The sequence below is a fragment of the Microcaecilia unicolor genome, chromosome 11, assembly GCF_901765095.1.
Source record: "Microcaecilia unicolor chromosome 11, aMicUni1.1, whole genome shotgun sequence".
NCBI lineage: Eukaryota > Metazoa > Chordata > Amphibia > Gymnophiona > Siphonopidae > Microcaecilia > Microcaecilia unicolor.
In genome coordinates this window covers 111,351,341-111,372,661 of record NC_044041.1, presented here as the reverse complement: position 1 = coordinate 111,372,661, position 21,321 = coordinate 111,351,341, and the positions used below count along the sequence as shown (strand labels likewise).

The window sequence follows — 21,321 nt, the reverse complement described above, 5'->3', positions numbered from 1 at the left end:
ACGGAAAGCAGTTGAGGATGCCCAAAATCGGCTTTCGATTATGTTGATTTGGGCGACCCTAAGAGAAGGACGCCCATCTCCTGATTTGTGTCGGGCGCCCTTCTCATTCGAAAATAAGCCTGCTGGTCTCCTCATCATGTTACAGGGACCATATCCTTCTTCTGTACATCCACCTTTCATAGGACCAGAATAAGAATAAGTCCTTATCCCATTTGTGCCACAAGACTATAGGGGCCACGCAGGAGGACCAAATGTCCCTCTTACATCTCTACAAACACAAAGCAGAGGAGTAAAATGTCTGCAGCAGACAAAATCTGCAGGAACAAAGCAGACACAAAGTCTAGAAGAATCTTTGTCCAAAAGGACCAAAACCGTGTTTATTCAAAAGGACCCAATGTGACCACGTTTCGCCAAAAATGGTGGCATCAAGGGTATAATAAAAACACCAGCCAGGGACATACACAAGAAGGTTTTTGAAGATGCTGCTGTTTTACTGCTGTCTGTATTTATCAACAGCTGTCTTGGATGCTTTATGTCCAGGGGAAGCAATGTGTATGTCCCTGGATGATGTTTTGTTATACCCCTGATGCAGCCATTTTTGGCAAAATGTGGCCACATCGGGTTCTTTTGAATAAAGACCATTTGGACAAGATGTGTCTGCTCTGTTCCTCTCACATCTCTAGAAGAACAAAAAGCCTCCGCACAGGTCAATCAAGGCAAACATATACAGCGAAGGAGACAAGAAGGATGATGGCAAAAAAAAGGTTGATGGGCTCAAAGAGTTCACATCAAAAGTTTATTGCTAAAAACTGGACTCGACACAAACTGTGTTTTGGTCACTCAGGCCTGCCTCAGGAGTCCCGCAGACTATGGGACTCCTGAAGCAGGCCTGAGTGGCCAAAACACGATTCGTGTTGAGTCTAGTTTTTAGCAATAAACTTTTGATGTCATGAACTAACAAAGATTGTGCAGCCCTGTCATGAGACTGTTCAGGAGGGTCAGGTATGTCTGTCACATCTCTGTCATAAGAGAGCAGGACTGAGATGAAGGGTTAGTTACCCAGAGCTGTTTGAGGTGCTGCTGACCCATTTGGCCCTAAAGCAGTGGTTCTCAACTAAGTCCTTGAGACACACATGGCCAGTCAGAGTTTCAGGAAACCTGCAATGAATGCACATGAGATCATTTGGCTGTACTATCTCCATTGTATGCAAATTTTATCTCATGCATACTCATTGTGTGAATATCCTGAAAACCTGACTGGCTGGGTGTGTCCCGAGGATTGGGTTGAGAACCCCTGCCAATCCCCTCCCCCTCTGTCCTATCATTTAGTGTAGTTCTCCCCCTCCATCCTAAATAGCCATGGTTACAATGTTTATTTTCTACTATTTTAGATTGTCAGCTGCCCTGAAGGTACCCCAAAGGGCAGAATAGTAGAAACTAAATAAACTTGAAACCTGAAATTAGAAACTTAATGTTTATATTTGGTCCTATAACTTCAAGAGAATCATATACTAGTGGTGTTAACTATGTAAGAAAGACCTTTTTCTAGAAATAAGTGCATGCAAACATGCATGTGTTTAGCCGGAGTGACTATCTCTCTAACAATTGCATTTCTGGGTCATTCTGGAAAGTGCAGTGGGATTGCAGCCCCATCACCTCCACCAGGGGTGGACTGATAGTGATCTGGGCCCCCTGGCAGTAAAGGTCATTGGGCCCCCACTGCTGCACTGCAGCTGCCCCCTCCCCCACTGCCATGCTGCCACTGCCCCCCCCCTCCATGTTGCTGCCATTGCCCCCTTCCACACACCACAGCCCCCCTACTGCCACAGCTGCCGCCCCCCCTGCTGCACACTACAGTCCCCCCAAGCCTCAGTGGGCCCTTCCTGGTCCTACCTTGAAGAGCCCTGGTGGTCTAGAGGCTTCTTAGGGGCAGGAAAGAGCCCCACTCTTTCCTGCCCACTACCGCTATTCAGCCTGGCGCTGCCATGCTTTCAAAATAGGTACTGAATCTTCCCGCGATAGTCTCATGGGTCTCGACAGTCTTGCGAGACTGCCGCAGGGAGTCTCTGAAGCCATTTTTGAAATATGGCAGTGTGGTGCTGGGCAGCGAGCAAGTAAGAGTGTTGTTCTTTCTTGCCCCCCCAGAGGCCATTAGACCACCAGGGCCCTTCAAGGTGGTACCAGGGAGGGCCCATGGAGGATCGGAGGGCTGTAGTGTGCAGTGGCAGGGGAGGTGGGGGAGAGCCTCAGCGCCCTCACGCACTGCTCGCTTGCGTGAATGGTCAGTCCGTCCCTGACCTCCAACATTTCACTATCCAGTTCTGGAAGACAGAAGATGGGCAGGATTACGAAATGAGTCTGAGTGCATGTGTGATTAGCACTTTCTGACTAGAGTTGGAACAGAGAGCGTCTGAAATACCTGAGCCCTGTGTTAAATCTCCCAGGCTTGTGATAAGTACACGCCTTGTTTATCCCAGAGGTCTCAAGGGTTGCTGGCCCTCCTCACACCCCAGCAGCCTTCTTTCCCATCACAGGAAAGAAAATAACAAGTGAGCAAATTGCATTGTGGCAAGAAACATTGTGGCCTGGAGTGGCAGGCCGGGTCTCCGACCACCTCAGCAGCTATATAATCAGGGGACAGCAAGTCCACACCAACTCCCCTACAGCAGCAGACGGCTCTAACATGTGGTTATGAGGAAAAAACCCCACTTTATTTAAAATTACAAATATAGCACAAGGTCTCCTGTTAGCATAAAACTGTGAAGCACAATGTTCTTGCTGCAAGAAACGTCTCTGATTATATCTTGCTGTGAGCTACTGATTCCCTTCGGAGAGAGACTGTTGGCTGAGGTGAGACACTTGATGTCCAAGGATGACACACAGTTTTGTGATTGGGGAGGGGGGAGATGTCCTGTAGGTTCTCCTCTATGAAGTCCTCTATAGCTAGGGTTGCCAACTAGCCGGTTTTCAGCTGGCCTTGCCGGTATTTCAATGTCCAGGCCGGCTGCCAGCAGATCCTCAAAACCAGTAGTAGAAAATCCTTTTTTTTGGTCCCTGATGGTCATGCTGACCCCAACGCTGAGGCACTTTAGCATCTCCCTCTCCCTTCCTTTCCCAGTGCAACATCTCTCCCGTTGCCTCTGTCTCCACCTGCCCCCCAACCCCCCCCCCCCCCACCCCTAGTCCATCCAGCATCTCTCCCTCTCCCCATCCACTTCCCAGGTCCTGAATGTGCCTTTGCTGACAAGCAACATAGCCATGGTGATCGAAGCAAGCAGTTTCTGTCTGCATTTGGGGACTTCCCTCAGTTGTGTCCCACCCCTGCGGCTACAGGAATTTGTATCATAGGAGGCAGGACACAGCTGAGGGAACACCCTGAATGCAAGCAGAGGCTTGCTTCAATCACTGCAGCTGTGTTGTTTGTCAGCAAAGGCACTTTCAAGACCTGGGAGGTGCATGGGAGAGGGAGAGATGATGAAAGGTAGAATCCTGGGTGGGGGGAGGGAGAGGGATGGAGAGATACTGTCTGAACCGAGAAAGGAAGGGAGAGGGACTCAAGGAATGCTGAACTGAATTCATCAGGGGGAGGGAGAGATACTGGCTCCATTGGGAAAAAAGGGGGGAGAGAGCTGCTAATTTGCCAGGTGAGGGTGGGAAGGAAACTAAAATGATGGATCTGTCCAGGGAAGGGGGGGAGAGAGAGAGAGAAACCCGACTGAGGAGGAGGAGATGCTAGACCCAGCAGTGGGGGACTAGGGAGAGAGGAAGACCAGTTGGGGGGGGGGGTTGGAGAAAGAGAAGACATAAGACCCAGAGAAGGAGGGAGAGATGCCAGCAGACAAAGAAGGGGGGCGGGGAGAGAAAAGGAAAGATCCTGGCCCCAGGATGGGTTGTGAGGGAGGAAGAGAAGAGAGGAGAGGGACAGGGACACAGAAAAGAGATTCTGGGCATGGAGGTAGTATAGGGACAAGGACATAGAAGGGCAGTAGTGGAAAGGGAGGAATAGGGACATGGGGAAAATGCTGGAAACAGGGGGAGGACAGGAACTCTGAGAGGGCAGATGCTGAACATGTGGGAAGATAGGGATATAGAGGGCAGATGCTGGGGGTGGGGGTGGGGGTGGGGGAGTGAATAGGGACAAAGGCATAGAGAGGAGATACTGGAAGGACAGATAACGGATACAGAGGGGAGATGAATGGTGAACATGGTGAGAAAAGAAATGTTAAATGAACAGGAGACCCTGCAAAGACAGGAAAAGAAAAATGCAAAAAAGAGACAATGGGACAGTTGTTTGTAGAGGGGTGGGGGAAAGGCTGCGACAATAGGTATGGCAAGAGACGGGATGGGGCATGGGCGGGGCAAAGAAGGGGCAGGAGCGAGGCAAAGGAGGGGCATGAAATGGGGCAGGTGTTGCGTTTTTCTCTGTCAAAAAGTTGGCAATCATATCTATAGCAGGATGTGCCAATGTGTCGCCATGAAAGAGGAACTGAGATCCTTGCATATGGTGCTCTAAGCTAGACAAGATACAGCTTAGGGCCTCATGCTTCATTAGCAGGAAAACATTAAATCTAAAATTTACTTCCTACTTGATCGAGAGGGACCTCTTAAATGTTACCGGTCAGGGGCCACAATACACCAGTCCTGGTGCTGTCTGTGTGCTCAGAGTTCACAGGGCAGGAACCTGAAGAGAACCTGCAGATTAGCAGGCCAAGCGAAGGCCTAGGATCCGGGCAAGTTGAGTCAGTTGTAAGATGGCAAAGTATCAGAGCTTGGTTCCAAAGGTGAGAGCTGCCCATTAACCAAAGGCTTCCTGGGATGCGTAGGTTATATACAGGAAACCATCCTCGTCACGGTTCTCAGTGTAGACCTCGGCCATGCTCAGAGACATACTCACAAGGCTGCTGTTATTCACCAGGAAATAGAAACTCTGTGAGGGGCCAATGGGCATCCGGTTCCTGTGTAAAGGAAGAGGCCCAGTCAATCCAAGGATTAGAACAGGAGAAGGTTCCAAAGATACCAACACCTCCCAGCATATGATTTAATAGTGCTATAATATACTTTAAGACCCCCAAACCACAACACATCTTAAAATACATCTTCAGCACCAAACTACAGGATCCCCCTAAAATATACCCCCAAACTCCACTCTACACCCCCTAAACTATACTCCCTGCCTCCAACTCCCAAAATACACTTGGCTTCAATGAGATGTTATATCCCAAGTACAAGAAAATGGAACCCACCTTGAACTACCACTGATAAGATGTGCGCTAAATGAATTTTAAAAATGAATTTTAAAAATCCTCGAGTGTGCTGTACACAGCACCTCAAATGTGCCCCAGAAAAAGGACTCTGCAGCCCTCCCTACCATGACCTCTAGCAATGATTTCTGCTGAACTTCAGTGATGAATCAGATCTTGGATCTGGAATTTGTTGCCGGAGAATGTGGTAAAGGCGGTTAGCTTAGCAGAGCTTTTAAAAGGTTTGGATGGCTTCTTAAAGGAAAAGTCCATAGACCATTATTAAATTGGACTCAGGGAAAATCCACTATTTCTGGGATAAGCAGTATAAAATGTTTAGTACTTTTTTGGGATCTTGCCAGGTATTTGTGACCTGGATTGGCCACTGTTGGAAACAGGATGCTGGGCTTGATAGACTTTTGGTCTGTCCCAGTATGGCAATACTTATGTACTTATGATCTTCCAAATGAAATACACAGGACCAGGGACTATATGCTATTGCACTGAAAGATGAAAACACATACCCTTCGATATTCAAAAGTATTTAACCAGCCAGGATTGGTACCAGGCCGATTAAATGCCCCATAACTAGCTATCCACAAATTTTCAGCGGGACATGGCCAGCCATGACCCGCTAAAAATTTGCGGTTAGTGGCTAGTGGATAGCGCCAATTTTCAGGGCAAGTTTGGTGGCTGTATTTGGCCGTGTGAATACCAGGCCTATCTCTGGATATTCAGTGCCAGTCACCAGAAATGACCCGGCATTGAATATCTTTATAATACCAAATCTCTGCAGAATTCCCCTCCCTGGCATAGTTTGATATTTTCCCACAGTATTTGTCTACCTTTATCTCTCTCACCCCCCTCAACCAGCCTATCAGTCCACTCCACCTTGCCCTGGCTCTGTCTCTCTCCCAGCATTAACCCTACATCAGCTGATGCTATGGCTATTTAAGCTTAACTAATGCCCTGTGTAATGACTGACACTGCACCTTCTTCCCCCCCCCCCACCCCCACTCCAGCAATGGCTATTTCAGCATAACACTCCCTTTTCCCCCTACCTGGTATCCCCTGCCCTCTGCCAGGTACCATTATCCTCTCAACCCTCTCTCTTTTTCCCTGCTCATGGGAGGCAGATGGGTGCAGGGGCAGTGGTATGGCAGCACTGCCTCATGCCTGGCACCCTGTGTGGCAGCACAGGTCACACTACCCAAAGGCAAGCCCTGGCTAATGTCTTTTGAGGAGAGGGGGTTAACCTTAGGGCAGGGGTTCTCAACCTAGTCCTCAGGACACACGACAAAAAAAAAACTCCCAGCCCAATCCGCACCCGAAAGGAGCCCAAAATAGCCCAAGCTGAATCTGCGATTCCGCACCCAAAAGGAGCCCAAAATAGCCTAAGCTCTCTGAGGAGCAGCAGAGGGGAGTCTGTCCCCCGTGGTCACTGCTGCGACAAGCTACTCTTGCTCTTCTCTTGCTGAAATCCCACGTGGTCACTGCTCGGCTCGCCGCTGCTGCTGCCTCTCGCAGGGCTGATGATGAGTCATCAGCTGATGACCTCATCACCCAACTAACCCTCCTATTGGTCAAATTTGGAGGCAGAATGAGGCTTGAGATGCACCAAGTCTTATTCCAACACCAAATTTGACCAATAGGAGATGGAGACGGAAACAGCCCAAAAAAGACGCAACCCGCGAGCACCAGCAGACAACTTATTAAAGCAGCCCAATTGTGCGGGAAAACAGCGGAGTTGGTACCTTGCAGCCAGTCAGGTTTTCAGGATACCCACAGTGAATATGCATGAGATAAATCTGCCTGCACTACCTCCATTGTATTGAAATGTATCTCAGGTACACAAATTCTCTTTGAAAGTAAGTACACAGACATCCAAGGAGTAGGGAAGGGACGTGGCCAACCAAGATACTAATATGTATTCCAAAAGTGGAGTGGAGGAGCGGCCTAGTGGTTAGGGTGGTGGACTTTGGTCCTGAGGAATTGAGTTCAATTCCCACTTCAGGCACAGGCAGCTCCTTGTGACTCTGAGCAAGTCACTTAACCCTCCATTGCCCCATGTAAGCCACATTGAGCCTGCCATGAGTGGGAAAGCACAGGGTACAAATGTAACAAAACAAACAAAAAAAAAGGTTGCAATTAATTTATTAGGTTATTATCAGAACACATACAGACTTGGCACAGAACTCAGGGGCCCTTTTACTAAGCCGTGTAAGCGTCTACGCGTGCCCAATGTGTGCCAAAATGGAGTTACCGCCAGGCTACCACATGGCACATATCGGGTGCATGCCAAGTGGCATTTGGCATGCATAGGTCATTATTGCCCGGTTATTGCATAAGACTTTACCACTAGGTCAATGGCTGGTGGTAAGGTCTCAGACCCAAAATGGACGTATGGTAATTTTCATTTTGCTGCACGTCCATTTCCGGCAAAAATTTTAAAAAGGCATTTTTTGCAGATACGCTGAAAAATGATTCTGCGTGCACCCAAAACACACGCCCACACTACCACAGGCCATTTTTCAGCGCACCTTAGTAAAAAGACCCCTCAATCTCTTCCGGCTGCTGACATGTGTGGTAATGACCACTGACAATGCTGTAGTGCCAGAGGTCCTGGCAGGTGTATGACTTTCCACTGCAGAATGCTAAAGTGGAATCCCTAAAACCAGAAACTAAAATTATGCTGAAAATATGCTATACTCTTACCAAAAATTACCACCTCCTTGAGACCTAACATTTTTTCAGTATAGTAGTTTAAATTTCAACATTATTCAGAGTCTGATAATATCGTGCTATTTTGATAAATGTTGTGGGCGGAGCTGTTTATTTTATTTTATGTTTTTATGGCACAGATTCCTCTCAGAAGGAATCAGTTTGAGCAGAGAAGGGGAAAAATGAAGGGAAAGTCCTCAGTCCGTCCACCGTTATTAACCATCAGCAGAGCAGGCCCTACAGGATACTGCAAATTCCCAACTTCAGAAAGGACTAGGTTATGGGAGCTAGAAAGCAGCACCAATTTAATGTGGGGATGGCTGGGAGGAGGCTTTCTATGACCTAGAGCCCAAAATCCCTAGCCCAATCTTGTGGATCCAAGCAGTAGAACTACAGTACAAAACAGACCTTAAAAAAAGGAGAGTGGTAGCAACAAATTTAACCCTATCCAAATTTACAGCTGGCCAGGGAAGTACCCTCCTTTGAAGATGGCCAGGGAAGTACCCTCCTCTGAAGCTGCAAGCCATGGATAAGGGAAGCCCCTCTCAATGACTCATCATTTGGCCAGCCATTCTAATAGAGTAGCAAAGCCACCGGAGATGCCTTCAGCTGTGATGTAAATTCCTTCCAAGAAGGAGGCCCACTTGCAGCCACTCCTGAATCCTCTTCAGTAGCCTCTTCTCTCCTCCCACTAGCCCTTCCTCAGATTGCTGCCTGAGGGCCCTTCATTTGAACTTTAGTGCCTGGTCTTCGGCAATGGGACAGAATTGAGGTAGCAAGGTGGCTGTCCCTAGGTAATTGCCTACTCTTCATCTTGAGAAGTTGGCCTCTGGAGAGTGGGCTGCAGCTGGCAATATTGTATGTCACCTTACCTGATAACAGCCATAAACTGCCCCAAGGTCAGCTCCTGTGGCACCAGAAATTTCATCTTGTCTAAGACAGGTAAACTTTTCTCTTTGGGATAACGCTCCACAATTACCTGGAATACAAAGAGATGACTCCAGAAAAATTAACAGATGCCCACTTCATCCCCCCCCCCCCCCCCCCCCCCCCCCACCCCCCCCCACCCCCCCCCCCCCCCCCCCCCCCCCCCCCCCCCCCCCCCCCCCCCCCCCCCCCCCCCCAACTGCTATCTTACAGTTTGTCAGTGAGGCAGCCCAAGACACACAAACTCTGAATATAGCAACTTCTACTCACCGGAAGCTTCCGAGGAAACTTCTTTCTCATCCCATTCACCTCATCCCTCCTCAGAGCTGAAAGAGAGTATGAAACCTACAAATAACACATTTTCCCCAGCAAAGGAGTAGTAAATAACACAACATAACATATACAGGCAATGCAAGAATCATTATGCCCCTGTCCAGAAGCACATACAATACACACAGCCAGTGCAGGCAGGCATCACAACATTAAACATGCCCACAGCATAGGAGCAGTAATATGACACAACACAGCTAGTGCAGTAAAATCTTATTCTACTTGGAAGCCTCTCCTTCTCCCATAAGGTTCCCAGAATTGTATAAAACTTGGGAGCCAGCACCTTTGTAGCACTGTTAGCTGAGACATCAAATACACATAGCTAGTGCAGGGACCATAACACAAGAACTACAGCATAGGAGCAGTAAGACAGTACAAAACAACACACCACACCACACCACACTCTCAGCTAGTGCAGAGACATAGCACAACACAATCAGCCAGTTCAGGGACCACAACATATGTCCACAGCATAGGAGCAGTAAAACAACACAGTCAGTGCAGGGGACATGTTCACAGCATAGGAACAACAACACATCACAACACAGCAAACTCTCAGCAAGTGCAGAGACATTAACACAACACATTCAGCCAGTGCAGGGATCATAACATGATACATACAGCATAGGAGCAAACACAACACAACACACAGCAAGTGCAAGAACCACAGCATATGTCCACACCATAGAATCAGTAACACAACACAAATAACACACTCAGCCACTGCAGAGACCATGACACAATACATACACTACACAACACAACACAACACATCACAACAAACTCTCAGTTAGTGCAGAGACATAACAAAACATACTCAGCCAGTGTAGGGATCATAGCACAAGACATATAGGGTAGGAGCAGTTAATAAAACAAAACACACATGGCCGGTGCAGGAGCCATAACACAATACATAGAGTTTAGGAGTAAACAGAGCACAATACAACACATGCTTAGCCAGTGCAGGGACCATAACACAAGACTCATTGGCAGTGCAGGACAGGAACACATAGACTCACTGTAAGAGCTCCCTCAATCCCATGGCTAAGGAAGGAGCCCTGCCAGGTTTGGAGTTAAGTTCCAGCGTCTCCTTACCCAGACACTTCCTTTCTTTGAAGGGTCTGCACTCTGGGCTCCTCTCCACTGGAGGCATTGGCCAGCACTCCTGCTCCCACTTCCCTCCCTCACAGCCCTGCCACCTGGACACAGACTGGTGCTCTGCTGCTGTAGTCTAAAATGGATTAATCTCCCTCTCCTTTCCCTACTCATCTCTGCCCCTCCCATTTGCATTCTTATACTTAGTTCTAAATGTCCTTCTCCTCCCTCCAACAGTCCCCACTCCTCCCTTCTCTTAAATAAACACCCCTCCCTCCTCCACCACTTACACTTCTCCTCATCTCTTCTCTGCAGAGCCCCCTCTCCCTTCTCATTTGCACTCTTATTACATTTACTCTCCTAAACTTCCTTACAGTTGCTATAACCACTGTCTCCCTCTCTTTTGTGTCGCCTCCATCTTGCAGGTCTCCCCTTTCCCAAATCATTCATGTCCCTCCTATATTCATTCTTCCCTCCCTACTTATCCCAACATCATCTGAACACACTCCATCTTTCATTTACTCTCTCTATTCATGTTACACTCACTCCTCTGCTTCCCACCCTCATCTCCACCTGTCCACTCCTCTCCCCTTTCCATAAATTGGGAGAAATACAGTCAAGACCTTTCCTTCCCCTACCCGAATGGACTGTAAGGTCTTCAGTGCAGGGACCACTGCATTTTTTAAGGGTGTGCTTAGTGTATCTTGACATTGGCTTCACTGTATTGCCTTTGTGTGGTGCTGCTATATACGAGGGTGCTATCCTTTAAATAAAGTTTATTTATTTATTTTTACATTTGTATCTCTTCTTAACCCAAAGCGGGTAACAATCAATAAACAAAAAAATGAACCAACAAACAGTCATCTTCAAGGTACACTCAAAATAAAATCTAAATGATATGTCCTTCCACAGACAGTGTGAAGACTCACGTCACAGTCACTTCAGTATCCTTCATTCCTCTGGAAAGGCCTATCCTATATAATAATTTGTACCTCCAACGTTCCATGGCTGGCTGGCTGGCTGTCTGGGTTCGAAACATCTCCTGACGTCAGCCAGCCTCCAATGTTCCATTCACTCTCAGTGTCCCGCCCGCGCATCAAAACGTAATGACGTCAGAGGAGGGCGGACCAGTGAGAAGGAAGGGAACGCTGGAGGCTGGCTGACGTCAGGAGATGTTTCGAACGGAACGTTACGGAAGCCAGCCAGCCAGCCAGAGAATTTTCAGGTACAAATCGCTGGACATGGAGGGGAGGAGAGAAATGCGGAACATTGAGGCGAGGGGAGAGGAGTGGAGCAGCACCGCAAACATCATCTTTCACTTTCAGTAATATTAGCGATGCTGTCAGGCTGTGTGTATGCGTTTTGAGACCTAAATGAACATCACTTCCCTCTCATCTGACCAGCTGCTGTACATTTCTCTCTTCACTTGGAATTTCCACGACATGATTTATTTTAGAAAAATTTCAGCTATAGCCTTTTGTTCTATATGACTTTATCACAGGCCTGCTGTGATACATACAGTATCTCCAATCAGAGCTGCTGTAGTACATAATGCAAGCACACTGCCAGTTTTTCATATGCAGCTCTCAAAGTAGAGGGACTGGAGTGGAGTGGTCACCTTTGCTCACAGGGATATCACAATACACCCCCCCTCCCACACACACACACATACACACAACAACATCCTCTCATATTCAAATACAGCTTTTATAATACCATGCCTCTCTCCCCAGAAACTGCCTCTCACACATAAACAGAACATACCGATGGATGGGATGGAAGGAGAGGAGAGAATCGCGGGACACAGATGGGAGGGCAGGGAAGAGGAGAATCACTGGACATGGAGGGGATGGGAGGGGCGGGAAGAATCACTGGACATGGAGGGGAGGGCAGGAAAGAGAGAAAAAACGCTTACACGAGAGCCTTGCTAGGGCCCGTTTCATTGGAAGAAGCAGGGCATTTATGGGGACTAGGTGGCTCAGAGGATTAGTCACGATAACACTACAGAACAGAGCTGGTGCCAGGGTGGTGGGTACTCTAGGTGATCCTTCAGCCTTACTCCTGTCCCTCCCACCCATTAAGTTTGACCCCTAGCCTGCAGAATCCTCAGTATTCAGTCTTCATTTGTTACCTGTCCGCTGTACTCCAACCCCGCTCGCTCGTGAGCCCTTGAGCCCAGACCCCCCTCCCCCTCCCCCAACAGTAAGGAAGTCAAGGGGAGCCCAGGGTAGACTGAACCACAGTAGCAAGAGCCCGCCTTCAGTGTACTCACCAAGGACACCAGCTTTGAGGAGAGGAACAGGCTTTCTCACAGGTAGAGGACACAGGAACCAGCCGGCAGCAACCGGCACTCCCCACGGAACAGCAGGCACAGAGAAACTGGGGCAGCTAACCGTCTTCACCTGCACTTAGCTAACATTCAGTAAGAGTTGAGCCCTTACCTTACCTGCAGTCAGCCGGCAGGGCTTAGGGATTCCCGAACCAGCAGCAGCACTAGGAGAAGCTGAACCCCACTGAGAATCAGATCTGGGCAGACAGTACCCAGAATTTAACCAAGAAATACAAGCCAGAGGCAAGCTACTGGCTACAGCACACAAACACACTCAGAACCAGAGACCAAAGGGTTAACACACACACCAGCTACAGGAAAAGGGAGGGGCCACAGCAGGGAAGCAAAGAGAAAATCTTAGTTTCTTACCTATAAGGGTAGTTTTCCGTGGACAAAGGATCTTCTAGCCACACCTCTGAATATACGCCACGATGACGTGCATGACCCAGCTATCCAATAGCAATACTTGAGAAGTAAAAGCAACAAAGTTAGCGGATTCCCGCCCATAAGTACAGTATAAATACCATTTAACAGCTCAGACCAGTCAGTTTAATAATATAGCTACGACAACTAGGGAGGGTAGGGAGGGATGGTGTGGCTAGAAGATCCTTTGTCCACGGAAAACTACCGTTACAGGTAAGAAACTAAGATTTTTCCATGGACAAGATCTTCTAGCCACACCTCTGAAGACTCCCAAGCATACACAGGTAACAATCATGTGATAGATCAAACATGAATAATCCAATAAACATGATGAAAGAAAATTTGTTACCTGTGGTAGGAGGAGGAGGACAGTTGTTGTTTACATTACCTCCAGAAGGATCGACAGTCCAAATAATTAATCTGTACGTGAAGCTGCATGGAAACAGTAATACTTTGAAAAGTATGCAGGGATGATCATGTAGCTGCCCTAGAGATGTAAAAATGAAGTTGAGGTCGCCATAGCACTCAACGTATGAGTTGTAACATGATGATGTGAAGCATGTTGATTATAACAAAATTTTATATAGTGAGTAACAACTGAAGAAAGAGTACATTTAGAGATTGGATGTCGATTTTTTTTTTTTTTTACATTGTAAGAAACATAACTGCGAAGGTCTATGACCACCTGATGTACACTGTAAATAACTTGATAATGTGCTGGTACAGTCCAATGTGTGCAATCTACTTTGTTGAGTAGATTGATGAGGAGGTAGAAAAATTACTGGTAAAATAACCGATTAATTCCTGTGAAAAGAAGACTCTACTTTTGGTAGAAAACTCCAGATGAGATCGTAGTATTGCATCATGATGTACAACTTGAGTATATGGGGTGAAATATACAAATGCATGTAGTTTTCTAAGTCTTCAAGGTGAAGTAATAGTAATAAGAAACTACATTTTCCAAGGAAAAAATTGAAAGGTAACCCATTGAAGTGGTGCAAATGGAGGTTCCATGAGGTTTTCTAAAACCAAAGTCAAATCCTATACTACTGGGGGTAAGTGAATTGGAGGTTTACGATTCAGAAGATCTTTCAAAAATCTGTTTGTGATAGGATGTGTCATTACTCTGTAATCATCAATCAAACCAGAGAAAAACAGAAAATATCTGCAAGGTGGACCTTAACTAAAGAAGTAGCCAAACCTGAGTTGGATAAAAAGAGGAAATATTCCAAAAAATGGAGAAATTAGGCAAAATTTTAGGTAAATCTAATGTGGTATACAGTCATAGCGAAATCTGTTCCAGTTAGACAGATAAACAAGTCTGATCGACTGTTTTGGAAGGCAAGAACACATTAATAACTGGTTGAGAAAAGCCGAATAACCTATCGAGTTACTTGAAGATACCAATTGGAAAGATGGAGTTTATTGAGACTTGGATGAAGAAATTGACCATTGATCTGCTAGATGAGGTCTGATATTGCATGAAGAAAACCATGATTGGAAGACAGTTAACTGCATTAGTCCAGGAAACTACGCTTGCCTCGGCCAATATGTTGTTATTAGAATTGGAGGAAAGGCGTAAAAGAAAGAATTTGTCCAACAAATAGTAATACGTCTACGGCTATCATGTTCCTTTAATACTACTACTACTACTACTATTTAACATTTCTAGAGCGCTACAAAGTGTACGCAGCGCTGTACAAACACAGAAGAAAGACAGTCCCTGCTCAAAGAGCTTACAATCTAATAGACAAAAAGTAAAGCATTTAAATTTAAAATATTTAAGCAGTCAAGCACAAGAGAACAGTCACAGAAGGACAGAAGATGTTGAAGGGTGGTCAGTGTGATTAGGTGTAACTCTGGTTGGAGTAGTGGGAGAAGGTGATAGAAGAATAGAAATGGGTGAGGTAAAGTAATGAGTGGGTTGATAGGGAGGTTATATAAGACATGTCACTCTAGGGGTGGGTGGGTAGAGGGGTAGGGTGGGTGGAAGCAGGAGAAGGTATTCTCTGCAGCCTATCTGTGAGATGGAAAATGCTCTCTGAAGCTGCTGCTATAATATTTATGACAGTTGTTGTACTGTGAGGACGCAAAAAGATGTACCCGAGTACAGTGCAAAGCTGAAAAAGGTCGTGAAGAATTGTGATTATCACTTGTGTAAGATAAGTATCCTGCTTAACACATCTGCGATGTGATTCTCCCAATCTGGTAGATAAATCACTTGAATCACAGAATGGAGTGATAGAATTAGGGTCCAAAGTCTGACAGCTGCTTGACACAGATGAAGAGAGCTCATAAGCCCTTGCTTATTTATAGAAAACATTGCTACCTTTTTTTTTTTTTGTTACATTTGTACCCCACGCTTTCCCATTCATGGCAGGCTCTATGTGGCAGGCAATGGAGGGTTAAGTGACTTGCCCAGAGTCACAAGGAGCTGCCTGTGCCGGGAATCAAACTCAGTTCCTCAGGACCAAAGTCCACCACCCTAACCACTAGGCCACTCCTCCACCTTAGTGTCTATACTAACCTATATCACTTGGGATGGAAGTAGATGTTGAAAAGTTTGACCAGCCACTCTGACCGCTCTGAATATGAGGAGAGTATGGAATAGAAGCTGTCCTGAAGTGACCAGTGGCCTTGTGTTGACAAGGGTCCTAGATGTGTCCCCCAACCAACTTTGGATGCATCTGTAGTAAGAAACTTGGTTGGTAAAGGTGATTGGAACGGAACTCCTACAAAGAGATTTTGTTGATATGACTTAAGAGAATGTCGATACTGAATCCACTTTTCCTGAAAATACCACTGTAGAGGCCTTATGTGTAGTTGCACTAGCGGCAGAACAGCAAATGTTAAAGCCATATGTCCCAAAAGAATTAGAAGAAGTCGAGCAGTCGTGATGTTTACTGATTGAAGATAATGAACTAATTGTATGAGGAAAATGAGCTCGCGGGAGTGGTAACTGTGGTGGTATAGATTATGCAGAAACCAGATCCACTCCCATGAAAGTCAACCTCTGTGTCGGGATCACCTGTGATTTTTTGCAATTGATCAGTAAACCTAACCTTCAAAAAGAATAATGGTAGTCTGTAAAACTTGAAGATTTTGTTGTAGAGACTGAGCTACCATCAACCAATTGTCTTGATATGAAAAACAGGAAGATTCCTTATCGATGTAACTGAACAATTTGAAAATCAAATGTACAAACAATGGAACCAAAAAGAGTTCTCTCACAACTTATGTTTCCCAAACAAGGTCTGCATTTAAATCAATAAATTGACCTCATTGAGAACACCCTGAGATCTGACGGTAAGCCAAAATGTATAAGTTTGTATTGGTAATTTTGTCCTTGACAGACAAACTGAAGGTATCGTCGTGAATAGGGATGAAACAGTAATATGTAAGTCATCATCTTTTAGATCTAGGGCTGAAAACCATACCCCTTGACTTAATGCAGGAAGTATTACAAGTAAAAATGGCATTCAAAATCTTTGTTTTGGGAGAAACTTGTTGAGTTGTGTTAGATCCAAGATGTAGGGGTTGTGAAAATACTAGAGAATAACCATTTTGAAGAATATCCAGAATCCACCTGTCTAATGTTATTGATCTCCAAGCAATGGAAACGTGTTGAATTCTGCCCCCCACCAGACTCTGACACTTGGAAAGGTGAAAAAGAAGGAGTAAGCTTTTGCTGCTAATGTGTCTGAACAGGCTTCTGAGAACGCCGTTCTCTAGCTGGTCTACTGTGAACATTGTAAAGTGGATACTGATATTTACATTGATAAGCAGGACGTTGATAAATAAAAGATTTACGCTGTTGAAATCTGGTTCTAGAGGTAAAGAAAGGCACTTCTTATAACTGGATTTAAAAGATTGGTGTTTATCCTGCTCCGAGGTATCAAGTGTTATACCCAATCCTGCTCATTATACCCAGACTGTAAGCTCTCTCTATGTCAAATGTTCTGGTAGCGCTATATAAATGGTATTAGTAGTCGGAGTAGTATTGGTTGTACAACCCTCCTTAAAAGCTTCAATTAACTGTTTAACACGATCTTAAACGATTAGAGGGATTTGAACTCACCACCGCTGGATTACAAGCCAAATAAGGAAGCACCAGAAGAAAGGCACATCAGGCACCTTTCATAAACATGAGCACCCAAAACTGAGGCTCTTAAGCAAGATAACCATCTTGAAGGAATTAAAGTAACTGCATTTCTGACAGAAGTATCAAAGTGATCATGTATAGTAATGACCATTTGTATAGACACCCCCACTAAATTGTCCTAATCTGCTGAAAAAGAGGCATATCCTGTAGAGACATTAATGATTGTAATTGGGACAAATCCTCCAAATTAGTAGATAAATAGTCTATCTGATGAAGTATATGAATATAAATAGGGGCAGATAGTATAGGAAAGTGATAATTCTTTCTTGCTAATATATCCATAAACTGTAAATCCCTTATTTCTATAAATCGTAGATTACACCACCAATGATGCATGGGTAAGCTGACTCTTATCAAGACTAAAGAGTTCAAGAACCTTATATTTAGTATGTATTGATCCTTAGGTAGGTTGAATAGAATATTGTATATCAATCTATGATGGTCCTGAAGCACCTGAGGTATAAGGAGCTTGACCAAATTTAAACACTTAGTGACTGATGTTTTTATCCTTAGAAACCTCTTCTTGAGAAGTTAGAGAAAAATGCAATGCATGAACCAATCTATGTAAAAAACTTTTGCATAATATTCATCACTTAGAAAAAACTCTTCCCTGATTAGTGTACTACATATAAAAAGTAGCAGGGATTTTCTGCCCTGTCTGAATAATCTGAGTGTTAGGAAGAGCTGGTACAGAGAGTTGTGAGTTCACAGACAAATTGATTGGAAGAGAAGGAGAATGAGACACCCACCACAGCTACTGCCCCTGAGGTGTGAGAGGACAAGAAGCTATGTAGATGAAATCAAATGCAGTGAGATAGCTTGTTTAGAGTGAAATATAGAACCCAAAGGTTCTGTAACCCTCTGTTGAGTCTGTATAATCCTGAAATTGAACTGTGACGAGACTTTCTGGACTGCGAGGTGTTTTTTTTTTTTTCTAAACCTCCGATACAGAAGCCTATTTTCAATTGTTGTTAACTAGGCAACGATACCGACAACGTCCATGCCCAGATAGACTGACCTGTCGAGATGGACGGTTCTGACTGCCCTTCCAAGATGCTGAATTGGGCGCCCATGCCCGACGTCGACCTCACAGCCGACTTCGTCTCGACATCGACCTCTGGAGATGGCAGCGGTCACAGGCAAAAACATCCAAAGACGTTTGCTGTGTATACCGTGAAGAAATGATCTAATCCCCAGGCACTGAGGTAAGGGGGAGAGCAGGAATTGAAGACACCTGATCCCCGGGCAATAAGGCAAGGGGAAGAGCAGGGATAATAGTATTCTCCATTATAGCTGAAGCATCCGATACCTGTAAAGAAAGTAGTGAAAAACTTACATTTAGATGGATGGCGATGTCGAGGTAAGTACCCTACCTGACATCGATGTCGAGTTCACTTCCTGAATTCGATCGTGATGCCACTGTTCGAGATCGTCGATCCCGTGATGAACGTCGACGTCGATCCACAGACCTGCCCTTGGAGTCAGGCAAACCCTCTCGAAATGTTTGCTGTCTGATGGGCAAGAAATTGTCCTGATCCCCGGGCACAGAGGCAAGGGAGAGAGCGGGCACAGAGGCAAGGGGGAGAGCAGGAATTGAAGTCACCTGATCCCCGGGCACTAAGGCAAGGGGGAGAGCAGGGATATTCTCCATAGCAGCTGAATCATGCGATACCTGTAAAGACAGTACTGGTAAATATTTGGTAAGAGAACTTACATATGAAGAGTACAAAGCTGTTAAATACTGTTTCTATAAGTAAACAATTTACTACATCGTGAGACAATACAAATAATTTTGACTGACTGACTGACTGGTCTGAGCTGTTAAATGGTATTTATACTGTACTTATGGGTGGGAATCCGCTAACTTTGTTGCTTTTACTTCTCAAGCATTGCTATTGGATAGCCGGGTCACGCACGTCATCCTGGCGTATATTCAGAGGTGTGGCTAGAAGATCTTGTCCATGGAAAAATACCCAGGAAGACAAACCCTGCTCAGAAACCAAATAGACCCTGGATACTGACGTCAGCACTGCAAACGTCAGCTACACCTCGAGCTGACCAATGGCAGGTAAGTCCCTCCCAGCTACTCTAGCAGAGACCTTCCCACTCCTCCCCAGCCTGCTAGCAGAAACATAACATCATTAAAAATGCAAACTTTATTAACTAGTTTCCATAGTGTAAAACCCTTTTCACCAGTTTTAAACTTGGACTTTCTGCCAGAGATAGAAAGTGTCACAGCCTGTAGCATTAACAGATAGCTTCTAGAAGGCACAGCAGGGCCTAGTTCAGTCTTTATACTCATCCACCCTCCCTAACTCCCATCCACCCCTAGCACATCTCTTCATTTATAGTCTTAACTAGCCGTTGAGCCCGTTAAAACGGGCTAGTATGGGGTTTTGGCAAGGCCCCTCCCCTTGCCGCTGCCCCTCCCCCCGAGGTCGCCGCTACCGGTCCCCCGGAGTCGCCGCCACCACCCCTGCACCTGGCCCAGGCCCTCTCTTCGTTATTGAACTTACATCAGCGAAACGCAGGCAGCACGCAGATCAGCTGAGCTCCCGTCAGCCTTGCTTCTCTGCCTGTGTCCCGCCCTCATGTGACGTAACGTCGGCGAGGGCGGGACACAGGCAGGGAAGAAAGGGCGACGGGAGCTCAGCTGTTCTGCGTGCTGCATTTCGCCGATGTAAGTTCAATACCGAAGAGAGTGCTCGGGCCGGGTGGAAGGGGGCGTGGTGGCGGCGACCTCGGGGGGGAGTGGTAGCGACGTCGGCGGCTTCGCACAGTTTCCCTCTCTGTCCCGCCCCCGTCATCACGTATTGACGCGGGGGCGGGACAGAGAGGGAAGTCTCTACTGCGCATTTGCGAGTGAGTATGGTCACTCGCCATTTATGTGTTCCAGTCCGCCGATCCAGCTTCCCCCTTGCTCGTTCCAGTCCATCTGCGCCAGCCTGCTTGTTCCGGTCCAAATGCTCTAGTGTGTTCCAATCTGCCTGATCCACCTGCTCCAAGCTCGTTCCAGTCTGCATGATCCAGCTTCCCCTTGCTTGTTCCAGTCCATCTGCTCCACCCTGCTTGTTCCAGTCCAAATCCTCTAGTGTGTTCCAGTCCGCCTGATCCGCCTGCTCCAAGCTCGTCCCAGTCCGCCCGATCCCAGCTTGTTCCAGTCCACTGATCCAGCTTCCCATGCTTGCTCCAGTGTTCCAGTCTATCTGCTCCAGCCTACTTGCCCCGGTACACCTGCCCAGCCTGCCTGCTCCAGTACATCTGCTCCAGCGTGCTCCAGTCCGCCTGATCCGCTGCGAGCCTCTCTGCCATTGACTTACCTGCCTGCCTGCTGCTACCTTGTCAACCATTGACTTACCTGCTCGCCTGCCTGCCTGCGAGCCTCTCATCCATTGACTTACCTGCCTGCCTGCTGCTAGCTTGTCAACTATTAACTTACCAGTCCATCAATTCCAAACCTCCAACCCAGCTCTCCATTCTATCTATCTGCTTAACACCTTAGTCACCACACAGTCACCTGCTACACCTCAGTCACTACGTATGGCTCCTATCCACATTCTCTTCCTTGCCCTGTCCCTTACTAATCTCTTCTCCTCCCCACCCCCACTGTCCACCATTGGAACTCATTGCCCTCCCGCCTGGCCCGCCACGGCAATACCCTTTTCACCCCCATCCCTCACCACCTCACCATCCCTCTTATCCCCCTCCTCCATCCTAGCTCTCAACCTTCAACACTTCCTTCCTGCTATTAACCCATCCCCATTCCTCCTAAGTGCACCCCGTCTTCGTCGCCTTCGTCGCCCGTCCTCCCCCTCCCTCCTCCGCTCTCTCTTGCTCCTCCTCCTCCTATCCGCGGGAGACATTAACCCTAATCCAGGCCCCCCTCATCTGCCCCCGTCCTATCCACGCAGACGATCCCGGGACGTCTCCAATCTCGTCTCTATTCCCCTCCTTCCCCCTTCTTCCCTCCCCTTCTCTTGAGCCTTGTGGAATGCCCACTCAGTCTGCAACAAACTGCCCTTCACCCACGATCTCTTCATCTCCCACTCCCTTCAACTGCTCGCCCTAACCGAAACCTGGATCTCCCCGGACGA

The 21,321-nt window shown here is 46.7% G+C and overlaps 1 protein-coding gene across 1 annotated transcript; it reads right to left on the bottom strand.

The window, feature by feature from the left end:
• Positions 1–4,795: 4,795 nt before the first annotated feature.
• Positions 4,796–10,371, bottom strand: LOC115480577 (microtubule-associated proteins 1A/1B light chain 3C-like). The gene is made up of 4 exons (XM_030219360.1): positions 10,314–10,371; positions 9,159–9,214; positions 8,834–8,940; positions 4,796–4,955 (listed from the first exon to the last, which is right to left on the bottom strand). Exons 1-4 carry the CDS (start codon positions 10,369–10,371, stop codon positions 4,796–4,798), a joined length of 381 nt encoding a protein of 126 aa, XP_030075220.1.
• Between the last annotated feature and the right edge of the window lie 10,950 nt (positions 10,372–21,321).